Source organism: Rutidosis leptorrhynchoides, chromosome 9, assembly GCF_046630445.1.
Source record: "Rutidosis leptorrhynchoides isolate AG116_Rl617_1_P2 chromosome 9, CSIRO_AGI_Rlap_v1, whole genome shotgun sequence".
NCBI classification, from domain to species: domain Eukaryota; kingdom Viridiplantae; phylum Streptophyta; class Magnoliopsida; order Asterales; family Asteraceae; genus Rutidosis; species Rutidosis leptorrhynchoides.
The window spans coordinates 291,253,020-291,267,196 of NC_092341.1; the positions used below are offsets into that span (position 1 = coordinate 291,253,020).

The following is a 14,177-nucleotide window of genomic DNA, read 5'->3' on the forward strand; positions in this document are numbered from 1 at the left end:
TTCAAAACAACATTTACATGTAATGACTAATGATGACTTAACGACTCAGTTAAAATGTATATACATGTAGTATTTTTAATATATATTAATACACTTTTGAAAGACTTCATAACACATATCAAAGTACTTCTACTTAATAAAAATGCTTACATTTACATTCTCGTTCATTTTCATCAACAATTTTACTCGTATGCACCCGTATTCGTACTCGTACAATACACAGCTTTTAGATGTATGTACTATTGGTATATACACTCCAATGATCAGCTTTTAGCAGCCCATGTGAGTCACCTAACACATGTGGGAACCATCATTTGGCAACTAGCATGAAATATCTCATAAAATTATAAAAATATTATAAATCATTCATGAATTATTTACATGAAAACAAAATTACATATCCTTTATATCTAATCCATATACCAACGACCAAAAACACCTACAAACACTTTCATTCTTCAATTTTCTTCATTTAAGTGATCTCTATCAAGTTCTATCTACAAGTTCTAAGTGTTCTTCATAAATTCTACAAGTTCTAGTTTCATAAAATCAAGAATACTTCCAAGTTTACTAGCTCACTTCCAATCTTGTAAAGTGATCATCCAACCTCAAGAAATCATTGTTGTTTACAGTAAGATATCATTCTAAATCAAGGTAATACTCATATACAAACTTTGATTCAATTCCTATAACAATAACTATCTTAATTCGGGTGATAATCTTACTTGAACTTATTTTCGTGTCATGATTCTGCTTCAAGAACTTTCAAGCCATCCAAGATCCTTTGAAGCTAGATCATTTCTTGTCACTTCCAGTAGGTTTACCTACCCGATGTTCATAACATCATTCGATTCATATATATAAAACTACCTTATTCGAAGGTTTAAACTTGAAATCACTAGAACATAGTTTAGTTAATTCTAAACTTGTTCGCAAACAAAAGTTAATCCTTCTAACTTGACTTTTAAAATCAACTAAACACATGTTCTATATCTATATGATATACTAACTTAATGATTTAAAACCGGAAAACACGAAAAATACCGTAAAATCGGATATACGCCGTCGTAGTAACACCGCGGGCTGTTTTGGGTTAGTTAATTAAAAACTACGATAAACTTTGATCTAAAAGTTGTTCTTCTGGGAAAATGATTTTTCTTATGAACATGAAACTATATCCAAAAATCATGGTTAAACTCAAAGTAGAAGTATGTTTTCCAAAATGGTCATCTAGACGTCGTTCTTTCAACTGAAATGACTACCTTTACAAAAACAACTTGTAACCTGTATTTCCGACTATAAACTTATATTTTTCTGTTTAGATTCAAAAACTTAAGTTCAATATGAAACCATAGCAACTTGAAACACTCAAAACGGATTTAAAACGAAGAAGTTATGGGTAAAACAAGATTGGATAATTTTTCTTGTTGTAGCTACGTGAAAATTGGTAACAAATCTATATTAATAATATCCTAGCTAACTTATATTGTATTACATGTATTCTAATATATTATGTAATCTTGGGATACTATAGACACGTATGCAAATGTTTTGACATATCATATCGACCCATGTATATATATTATTTGGAACAACCATAGACACTCTATATGCAGTAATGTTGGAGTTAGCTATACAGGGTTGAGGTTGATTCCAAAAATATATATACTTTGAGTTGTGATCTAGCCTGAGACGTGTATACACTGGGTCATGGATTGATCCAAGATAATATATATCGATTTATTTCTGTACATCTAACTATGGACAACTAGTTGTAGGTTACTAACGAGGACAGCTGACTTAATAAACTTAAAATATTAAAACGTATTAAAAATGTTGTAAATATATTTTGAACATACTTTGATATATATATATATATGTACATATCTGTTATAGGTTCGTGAATCGACCAGTGGCCAAGTCTTACTTCCCGACGAAGTAAAAATCTGTGAAAGTGAGTTATAGTCCCACTTTTAAAATCTACTAGTATTATTTTTTTGGGGATGAGAATACATGCGATTTTATAAATGTTTTACAAAATAGACACAAGTAATCGAAAATACTTTCTATGTTGGATTATCGAACCGAATATGCCCCTTTTTAGCTTGGTAGCCTAAGAATTAGGGAAATGGCCCATAATTGACGCGAATCCTAAAGATAGATCTATTTGGCCCAACAAGCCTCATCCGAGTTACGGATGCTTTAGTACTTCGATTTATCATATCCGATGAGAGTCCCGGAATGATGGGGATATTCTATATGCATCTTGTTAAGGTCGGTTACCAGGTGTTCAACATATGAATGATTTTTATCTCTATGCAGTTTGCGAAATGCCTGATATGAGATGTGTTATAAAAATGAAATCTTGTGGTCTATTATTATGATTTGATAATATGTAGGTTAAACCTATAACTCACCAACAATTTTGTTGACGTTTTAAGCAGGTTTATTCTCAGGTGATTATTAAGAGCTTCCGCTGTTGCATACTAAATTAAGGACAAGATTTGGAGTCCATGCTTGTATAATATTGTTTAAAAACTGCATTCGAAGACTTATGTTGATGTGTAATATTATTGTAAACCCTTATGTAATGGTCATGTGAAAAACGCTATATTTTAGATTATCATTATTTGATAATCGTCGTAATATTTTAAAGGTTATGGTTTGTTCTAAAATCGAATGCAGTCTTTGAAAAACGTCTCATATAGAGGTCAAAACCTCGCAACGAAACCAATTAATATGGAACGTTTATAATCAATATGAACGAGACATTTCAATTTTAAATTTTAACCGTTTGATATATATATATATATATATATATATATATATATATATATATATATATATACATATATATACATATATATACATATATATAAAATGGTAACATTCAGTTTTTTATTTATTTTTAAATCAATATTTACCCACATATAAATACAACCCTTTACTCCCCTACTTCATTATCATCTTACTTTCAATTTCTAACATTTTATACCATTTCACTACCACAAAACCATTTCAGTTTCATCCGACTTCTCCAACAACAATCATGACTATGTGTTTCATTACATTTGACGTTTGTTATGGTGGTTTTTTTGACGAAGACATGAGAAAATACCGCAGTGGTTCAAAGCTTTTAGAAGATGATGATGCTACCGGATATAATACCGGCATTTTGTTCGATTCAATACGCCAACAAGTTGATTTTGAGGCATCGGAGTTTGCCTATTGTGATGAAGATTGGGAAGAGCTCCGGTTTCTCAAAAACGAAAGAAAATGGTTTGAATTAGTCGGGCAGTGCTCCGCTCGAAAAGAATTATTTACTGCAAGGGTATATTTGACGACCCTCCTAACACTAGTGATGAGGGATACAACACCAACTAATTTTCATACTCGTCGTTATCGTATATGTAATCGTAATATTATTTTTTTCAATGTTCAACTTTTTTTTGTTCCGATTGTTTTTTCTGACTATTCTTTTATTTGATGTAATCGTTTTAATTAATGTAATGTGTATTTTTATTTATTAATTTAGTAAGGTTATTTAAATTTATGTTATTATATATAAATAATACTTAAATTTGAAATGGGTTAAAGTTGGATGGTGGAGTTTATTTTATTTTATTTTTGAAAGACAAACCAAATTTTTAATTCAACAACACGAAAGAGATACAAAGGGAAGTTCTAAGGCATTGTGCCTAAAACTTCAACACGAGAAGTTGCAAAGTGAGCAACGAAATACACATTATTTTGTACATAATCACTAAATATTTAAGTAGCTTGGTGGATTGGATAGTCATACGAGCCAATCAAGTTTCAACCCTTTCGATCTATTAGAAATCCAGTCGAACGTCATTACTTGAATCTCACTTAACGCGGCCGGTTCATTCCAACATTTCCCATTAAAAACCTTGTTCTTGCGATTTTTCCATATAAGATATGCGCAAACCCATTTAGCGTTTGCCATAATTTGCTACCACGACTTGACGAGGAGATGTTGCCATCTTTTTTGATGGTGGAGTTTATGATATGGAAAGATCAGTGAAATGAATGTTAAAAGTTTTTGTACTGATGTGACGGTGATTTGAAGAAGAGAAGTTATGTTAAACGAATGAAATAGGGATTGGTCTAATACTACGGATGCTTGTTAAGATTATTCATACATTTATTGTTTAAACTTCTTCATTTTTTTAGCTTTTGTCATTTTCGACTCAACTTATTGACTACTATCTTCTACATTAATAAGGAATAACTTGTAAACACATAAATTAATAAAAATCCATAAAATAAGCTTATCCAAACACATTATTAGTTTTTGTAAAATTTCAGTTCACAATTCAGATTACATTCATTATTTCATTATTGTTGTCCTCATATTACAAGAAAATATCTAAACAAAAAATCAACATATACGTTTCTAAGCAATTTTTAATCTTTTGTCTTATACAATTATACAAATACAAATTTGAAGTACAAGCGAAACCTAAACTTGGAACACCAACTCAATAACTGATTCCAACTATATTTTATTCCCAAAAATGCTATCAACGACAACACTTATTTCTTCAAATCTCTGTTTCAGTCAATTATCACCACCACCACCATTCGTCGTTAAAATTCATATTCATACTTCCTTAAACCACAACCATAAACCCTTTAAGAAACCCAAACAGAGTACACATGAACATCATCGTTTTAAGTGTCTTACAGCAACTTATAATGATTACCAAACACACCCAGATGATAAACCTTCCTCTTCTTCTTCTGGTAACAGTTATGTTGTTAACGGAAAAAGCCTTGGCAATTTGCTTCATAACTGTTCAACGATTAAAGAAGTTAAAAGGTTACATGGTGTGGTTACAAAGTGTTCAGGAGATTCAAGATTGTATCTTGATAATAATTTGATTAACGGGTACTTGAGGATGGGGTGTTTAACAGATGCAAGAAAGGTGTTCGATGAAATGCCTGAGAGAAATGTTGTTTCTTGGACTGCTATGCTTGGTGGGTATTTGAAATTTGGGTTTGAAGATAAGGCTTTGAGGTTGTTTATGGATTTTATGGAGAGTGGTATTCAGGCGAATTCGAAGACTCTGGTTATTCTTTTGAATTTGTGTAGTAGAAAGGTTGATTTTGAACTTGGTAGACAACTTCATGCTAGTGTGTTTAAAGGCAATTTTGGTAATTTGATAGTAGAAAGTGCTGTGGTTTATTTTTATGCACAATGTGGTCACTTGGACGAGGCGTTTCGTGTGTTTGATAAGATGCGAGAACGTGATGTCGTTTGTTGGACAACTATAATAACCGCTTGTTCTCAACACGGGCAAACTGAGGACGCATTCATGTTGTTTTCACGGATGTTGTCTGATGGATTTGCGCCTAATGAGTTTACAGTTTGTAGTGTATTGAAAGCTTGTGGAGAAGAAAAAGCATTAAAATTTGGTAGACAATTACACGGAACCATTTTTAAAAAGCTATTTAGAAACGACGTCTTTTTAGGGACATCGTTAGTTGATATGTATGCTAAATGTGGCGTGATTGAAGATTCGAGAATTGTGTTTGATGCAATGAGAAGACGAAACATGGTTACATGGACTTCAATTATAGCAGGGTATGCAAGGAATAATCTTGGGGAAGAAGCTATTAATCTGTTTCGGGTCATGAAAAGGCGTAAAATTTATGTTAACAAGCTAACAATGGTGAGCATCATTAGAGCTTGTGGGAGTATTAAATTGTTACAAACAGGTAAAGAGTTGCACGCGCAAATACTCAAGAATAACATAGAAGACAACATATACATTGCAAGCACACTTGTATGGTTGTATTGTAAATGTGGAGATTATACATATGCGAATAACGTGCTTGAAAGAATGACTTTTAGAGATGTCGTTTCATGGACTGCTATGATCTCAGGTTGTGCTCGTTTAGGGCACGAATCAGAAGCTCTTGAATATCTGCAAGAAATGGTGGGTGAAGGAGTTGTACCAAACCCGTTCACGTTTTCATCCGCGTTGAAAGCTTGTGCGAGATTAGAGAACGTTTGGCATGGGAAATTGATACACTCGTCGGTTACTAAAACACCCGCGTTGTCTAATGTGTTTGTGGGTAGTGCATTGATTAACATGTATTCGAAATGTGGGTATGTTGATGATGCACATGAAGTGTTTGATAAAATGCCTGAAAAGAATTTGGTTTCTTGGAAAGCAATGATAGTTGGGTATGCGAAGAACGGGTTATGTCGAGAAGCTATGAAGCTTATGTATCGAATGGAAGCTGAAGGTATTAAAGTTGATGATTATATACTTGCAACTGTTCTTACTGCTTGTGGTGATTTTGAGTGGAAAGATGATGAACGCCCGTCCAAGTATCGTTTACAACCTAATGATCTGTGAATTGTGATAGAAGAAGCCATGAATTTGATATTGTGGAAACTTTGTTATGTGAAATGTGTTGTTTACCATAGGATTGTTAGAATTAAGTGATGATTAATCAGGATATAGTTTGTATATACTATATATAGGTTGAAAGCAACTTCCAGTCTCCCCCACCCCTTTTCACAGCTGTTTGTGTGTACAATATATGTGTTACTATTTAAATTGATGTTATTCACAAGTGATGGTTGGTATGCACCTTTTGCTATTTACTTTTATCCATGTTTGACTATATGATTTCCTCAAAGGATTGTCGACGTTGTAGTGCGTACTAGATTCTTATCCGAGACTTTTATCTTTTGATAATGCCATGTAAATCGCTATAATACGTGAAGTGTATGGCTAAACTAAGGTCTCATATTCAGGCCTAATATACTTATATTTTGGGCAAAATTTTGAGGTTTTGTGGGCAACAGATGGAGACTTTTGGGTAAAAAGAAAATCCATCGGAACAAAATGAGAAAATTCAAAATTTTTGCATTAAATATTACAAATTCACATGGAGCAGGTGCCTCCCGCCCCTTACTAGTTTCGCCTATGTTTGTATACATTTTTAGACACTAAACCCAAGTAATAACAACAGCTAAAAAGAAAGTACCAGTATCTTTGGATGCTGGTTGCTGGCTCATGTTCAACCGATCTATAGTGGCTGTTTCACAATTCAAATGAGTTTAGCGATTCACCTAGATAAGGGGAATACTGAAAAAGCAATTTATAACGCAAAGTATTTACAAATTAGCGAGTTAAGTTTGAGACAAAATTGCTGAAATAGTCCATGTGGTTTGTACCAAAATGCTAGTTTCGTCCCTGTGCTTTTTTTTATGGATTTGGTCCCGGTGGTTTGTAAAAGTTGCTGATTTAATCCCTCTGACCGACGGCCGTTAAAAAAGGCCATTAACTCCGGTCATGTGCCAGACATGTGAGGGTATTTTCGTCAGTTTCTTTCATTTATTAGCAGAATTGCTGAAATGGTCCCTGTGGTTTGTACTAAAATTGCTGAATTGGTCCATGTGCTTTGATCGAGTGTTCTTCGTCTTCAACCTGCTTCTGATTCATCCTCATTTTTCATCATATGAACACCAAAATCAAAATCATCTTCAGATGCGTTTCAGGTGTTATCATCAACATGAAATCTTCTCATAATCACCTCCTGAATGCTCGAGAATCATCCTTTTCATCTAAATGTTACTGATTCGACTCAATTAAAATGTTGACCGGAATGGTTCGAACTTTGACTTTGAGTTTTCAAGCTCTGTGATGAATCTCAATCTAAAATAAAGCTTTTATTACCTTGAGTAAATGATGAGAAATCCAGATCTGTGCTCAATTTATTCTGAAAACTCCTAAATAATTCCGGAGATAAAAAAATCCATGAGTTTTTTGTTCATGATAAACTCGAGATGAATTAACTGGATTTTGAATCTGTTTGTTGCTTATAGTGATCAACGAGATGCAGGTTTTGATAATGATTATGATTATGTATCTAATTCATATAAATGAACATCACTTGAGTTTGTGTTTTGTGAAATATGAATAAGCGTATTGGATCTGAGTTTGAATAATTGACAGTGTGTACACAGCATTATTGAACAAACCACAGGGACCAATTCAGCAATTTTGGTACAAACCACAGGGACCATTTCAGCAATTTTGCTAATAAATGAAAGAAAATGACAAAAATACCCTCACATGACTGGAGTTAACGGCCTTTTTTGACGGCCGTCGGTCAGAGGGACTAAATCAGCAACTTTTACAAACCACCAGGACTAAATCCATCAAAAAAAGCACAAGGACGAAACTAGCATTTTGGTACAAACCACAGGGACTATTTCAGCACACCAACCCAATATCGCATAGGACTTTCGGGTAAATGGTTAATTTGAGTTAGATTGGTTCTTGTAACAACCCTAACTTTTCCGACCAAGTTGTTTAACCTAACTTTTCTGATTTAGAATTTCCAACTTGACAAGTAAATTTGATGAAATATGTATTGATTTGCTTTTGGGGTTTGTATAACCCCAGGGTTACATTTAGGTCTTGATTGACCGAAACTTATTTTGCACATTTACACAATACCTAAAACTATAGTTTACCACCATAAATACTAGACTTAAAAACTACACCCTTATGTATTTATGAAGTTAAATACACATAATAATCAAGTATTATAATTAAGAGATCACAATAATCCATCTAGACATCAAATTAATAACAAGATTAACCAAAGCTTTAATTAAGATCATCAAACACTTAATCACTTGCTTACACCTAGACTTATCTAACATAATCTGTAACACCCTGATTTTTTTTTTAAATCACAGCGGAAGTCTTAATTTACATAAATACCCTTAGTTAATTACGAACATGATTATCACAAATCATTAGCTAGTTACTTATTACAAACCACCGGTGTTACGTTAAACAACTAGTTACATATTTATAAAAGTTAAGACATCAGAGTTCGTCTTGTCAAACATATCGTCAACCCAACTCCCGTCCCTACCAGCACTAAGATCGAAAACCTGCAAGGGAGGAGGTGAGGGGGGTTAGCACGAGGCTAAGTGAATGGAATCATCTAACAGATCTAGCATACAGTACCAACTTGTACAACTACAGCAACTATAACAATCCATAACAGGCAACTGACAACTAATAACTAGCAACTATCAACTGGCAACAATCAACTAGCAACTATGCTCCAACTAGAGACTCGGCGGCTTGTACGAGCACACGACCACTAGCTGATCAGTCTAGCGTCTACCGAAAGTCCTTACTACTGAATCCCCAGTATAGTAAATCCACACGCAGGTGATGCGTCATTCAGTACTATACTCAACAAATAGTAGCCAACTGGACCCAACAACAACAAGGTTGACCTCTCTGAGCTGAACCAAACAACAATAGGTTCCAACAGGCAACTACAACTTGTGCACACAACTGTTAAGCAACTACCACTACGAACAACTGTCCCTACGACGAGCATGACAACTCTACAATGATCATTATTACAACATATCTACTAAGCATAGCAACTAAAATAGTATAACATAGTAGCACAACTTGCTACTCTATACTACACCCGAAGATAATCCCACTCACCAATTACCAGCAAATGCTCAGTTATCTTACTTCTGAGCTTCTTCCTTGTTCTTATCAACAGAGAACAACACAACGAAGTCAATATACATATATCAATCAATAGTATAATCAAATCATACTATAAACTAGGTCATAACACCATATATTCATAATTTTATGAGTCTACATCATGACTCCATTCAATAATGGCATACAGGTGCGTGCAAAACACGATATACACACTAAAACTCCTTTTCCGGTCCAAAAATAGTTTGATCTAGTTTCTTAAAAGTTCACCATTGAAAAGTATTCTTTATTACTATTCTAACGATAGTTTATTCATAAAAAACGGAGTTACGTTTTGAAAGTTACGCCCGTTTCAATTTTCATAAAAGGTACTGTAGCAATAGTGGTACTGTAGCAACTCGGTACTGTAGCAAATAGTGACACTGTAGCAACAGGGTTTTGAACTACTTCGCTGATTTTGAGCATTTTTCGCCCAAAACTCGATTTTTGAGTGTTTTTGATCAGTTTTTAAGCACATGAAAGCTACTAAACATATATATAAGCTATTTCTAACAATAATTAACACTTACAAACATAATTCATCAAGATTCAAGCATCAAAACTCACTTTTATTCAAGAACACAAAAACCCATTTAATTAAGAATTCAAGCAACAATTCAAGCAAGCTAACCTTGATATCAACTCTAGATGATGCACAAAATCAGGTTCTAGGCTTGATTAACTTCAATTCTTCACTAGATTCACTTAGGGTTTGTGAGTGATGCAAAGGTTAGGTACGGGAGCAAGTTTAGGAGAGTTCTAGAAAATGAACTCAAAGATACAGATACATACACTTAAATGGGTTATAAAACCATACCCCACAACACACGGGTATTTATCAGTTATCTGATATCTTTCGTACTTCGTTAGGAGGCCCTAACAGAGTTCAAATTCAACAAACGAACCTGTTCTGTGACCCTTGTCACAAACTGGTCTCAACTAAATAACCAAATAATTATAAACATATAATTATTAAAATCACTAATTACGCCATATCCAAGGGTACAATGGTCATTTCATCTAGGCCCAAAATGCGGGTGTTACAAATCTACCCTCCTTAAAAGAGATTTCGTCCTCGGAATCGGGTCAACTATGGTCAACAAACCCAAAAATTGTTACTCGAACCACCAGAACACACGGTTAACTTTATCGATCTTTGATGTCAAAGCAGAGGGGTATAAAATACTATTAAATTTTAGCAGAAAATACTATTAAATACGATACAATTTTACACAAGATATTTATTTATTTATAGAATGGATATACTTAAACCTTGCTACAACACTTATAGGCAGTGTACCTAATCGTACAGTAGTGTAGTTTTTAGTAAGTCCGGTTCGTTCCACAGGGAAATCTTTAAACAAAGCTCAACGCTATATTAGTTTACTTTTATAAAAATACAAATATATATAAGTAATATTATTATTATAAAGGGGGGTTTTTACCGTTTAATGACCGGTTTGTCGATTTTAAAACTTTAGTCGCAGTTAAAACCTAATGTAAAATATAAAATACAAGACTTAAATTAAAGCGTAAAGTAAATAACGATAATGAAATTGCGAATAATAAAAGTGCGATAAAATAAACTTGCGATAATTAAAAAGTACGATAATTAAAAGTGCGATTAAATAAAATAACAATAAATAAAAGTGCGATAATTAGAAGTGCAATTAAATATAAAATAAAGGAAATTAAATATGAAATAAAAGAATTATGCTTATTTAAACTTCCGTAATCATGATGTTTGACGTGTTGATTTTAGTTTTATGCCCATGGGTTAATTGTCCTTTGTCCTGGATTATTCAATATGTCCGTCTGGTTTTTGTCCATAACAGTCCATCAGTCATAAATATAAATTGCAAGTGTCCTTGTCAAATTATTATTATACCCGAAGATAAATATTCCAACTAATTGGGGATTCGAATTGTAACAAGGTTTTAATACTTTGTTTAATGAATACACCAGGTTATCGACTGCGTGTAAACCAAGGTTTTACTACTTTGTTAACAATTACACCAATTACCCTTGAATGTAATTTCACCCCTGTTTTAATTATTCTAGTGGCTATTAATCCATTCCCGTGTCTGGTTAAATGAACGATTATTCGTACATATAAATACCCCGCCCATCGTGTCCGATCGAGTGTATATGGTAATTTATAGGGACGCCCAATTGTAAATCTTTATATTAACATTAACAAACTTTCATTTAGTTAAACAAATATAAAGCCCATTAATAGCCCATAGTCTAGTTTCCACAAGTGTCGTTCTTTTGTCCAAACCCCAATTATGGTACAAAGCCCAATTACCCAATTTTAGTAATTAGCCCAACATCATGATTACTTCGTTTTAAATAAGCATAATAATAACTTAGCTACGAGACATTAATGTAAAAAGGTTGAACATAACTTACAATGATTAAAAATAGCGTAGCGTTACACGGACAGAATTTCGACTTACACCCTTACAACATTCGCTAACATACCCTTATTATTAGAATTATAATTAAAATTAAAATATAAATTATAAATATAAATATATTTACGTATGAAGAGGAAGAGAAAAAGATGATTAAAACTCGGCACAAAACTGGCTTTATATAGGACCTGACCAGCAATCTCACTCCATGCGACTCACATGGATTTGTGCCTTTGGCCATGCGAGTCGCATGGCCACCCTGGATCCAGCCAAATTGCTTTGTTTTCTTGTTGCCGACGTAATATAATAATAATAATATATATAATATATAATTATATATATATTATATTATATTTTTGTGCATAGTAGACTAGATATTTTTGGTCCGTTGCGTCGGGCGTTTCTTCTTGGCTCAGGTCCCGGTTCCGGATTTTCGGACGTCTTCGCGTATTATTTTATATCGCGTACTTTGCGTCTTGTAACTTGTACTCTTGTCATTTTGAGACGTTCCTCATCAATATTTTGAACCTTTTTAGTTGTATCTTGTACTTTTTAGCTCTTTGGACCTTTTTGTCTTCAATTTGTCGAATCTGCCTTTTGTCTTCACTTTTTAATATTTAAACGAATATTGCTTGTAAATCGAACAATTGCAACTAAAAGCTTGTCTTTCTTGAGGAGTAATGCTATGAAATATATGTTCGTTTTTAGCATTATCAAATATTCCCACACTTGAGCGTTGCTTGTCCTCAAGCAATATTGTCTTGAAATACTAGAATCACTTCTTTATTCTTCACACTTTGTACATCAGTGATTTCTATACGGCGGTATAAACAATGGTAGTAACGATATGGTTTACAGTCCCACATGACTATAAAAATTTAGATCCATTAAGGAAATTGGATCTTTATGAAAACATTTGATCTTTCGAAATCTAGTTTTTACCCTAGATAAGTTTTCCGGAATAACCCTTTACCGGTGTTTGCAAAATATTTTTGTGGGTTTGGTGGGTTTCAGATTTGAAAATTTTAGCTCAAAACTTGCGGTTTTGTGTCACCCACTTGCTAACCTTGTATTTGGAAAGCAACACGTCTAGTTTACTTGTTCCGTATATTACCTTTCGGCAAACTACCGTCCGGTTGTAAAGGAAAGCGTTGAACAAGCAACTGTTAAGGCAATGTCCCGTGACATGCTTTTGATTATGGTCTATAACGTGTCGGACGCAATTACTATCCTTGGTAGGAGCAATAGTAAAGCTCACCCTTATAATTTTTTTCGGTCTGGCACAAGGTCATGTCTTTGACCACTATGCAACCACCGTTCTTACGGTTGACACCCGATTTAGTTCAGGTGACCTAATGAATTCCAGGTGAATTCCTAGGATTTTACGTTCAATGGTAATGAACGCATTGAAAATAGGGTTTTCAGAAAACAAATCGGTTTGTAATTTTGATCAAAATATTTTCTCGTTCAAGCTCGAGTTTAGATATCATCGAATTCCATGAGTTTGTAATTCTCAATCTTTAAGGTCAATCTCTAGGATTGAGTAATATCAGTCTTAAAAGCTGATTTTTAATCTTTAAGGAGATTATCCTTTCTGGGGATCTGATTCATTAGTCTTATCCAGCTAATTTGCATGGTGCCCCCCCATTGTACGAGATAAATCCTTCTCATGGTTAGGATAAATCTGACCACTTGGCGACCCTGTTTAATGCTGAGGTCCGTGGATTTCCAGCTGATTTTAGTGATGACTTTTCTAGATTTTTCGTCAACCTACAGCTGGTCTGAACGACAACTTCATGACCTAAATCAAGAAGCGCGTGTCTTTTTCGGAAGACTTTACTTCCTTTTAATGATGGAATTGATTCATCGTGTAGATCCATCTCTTCTTTTCTTTCATCGGGTAAAACAGTTTAGTTTAGTCCAAAGCAAAAGTATTTTTAGTTATTTGTTACAGATATATGTGACATATTTTTAAAATAACTTGGTAAATTTTCCCACACTTGGCTTTTATTTTCCTTTTTATCGTCCTCTATTCCATTTTAAATGAATTTTAACATTTTCGTTTGTTTCTCAATTTATGTCCTTTCCGAGGTAACAATAATTTCGGTGTTAAAACCTAGTTTTATCGTTCATAAATATGTATAAACATGATTTGAATTCATTTAATTAAAAATTTTGAAAAATTTTA

General features: G+C 33.5%; 1 protein-coding gene across 1 annotated transcript; it reads left to right on the top strand.

Moving 5' to 3' along the window:
* Nucleotides 1–4,476: 4,476 nt before the first annotated feature.
* Nucleotides 4,477–6,632, top strand: LOC139865997 (pentatricopeptide repeat-containing protein At4g18520, chloroplastic). Its single transcript, XM_071854123.1, has one exon. The coding sequence runs from the start codon at nucleotides 4,539–4,541 to the stop codon at nucleotides 6,387–6,389; it is 1,851 nt and encodes a 616-aa protein (XP_071710224.1). The 5' UTR covers nucleotides 4,477–4,538; the 3' UTR covers nucleotides 6,390–6,632.
* Nucleotides 6,633–14,177: the final 7,545 nt, after the last annotated feature.

What these genes read in the sequence shown, in the direction of transcription:
- LOC139865997 (XM_071854123.1), top strand. Translation starts at nt 4,539, where the DNA reads ATGCTATCAACGACAACACTTATTTCTTCAAATCTCTGTTTCAGTCAA.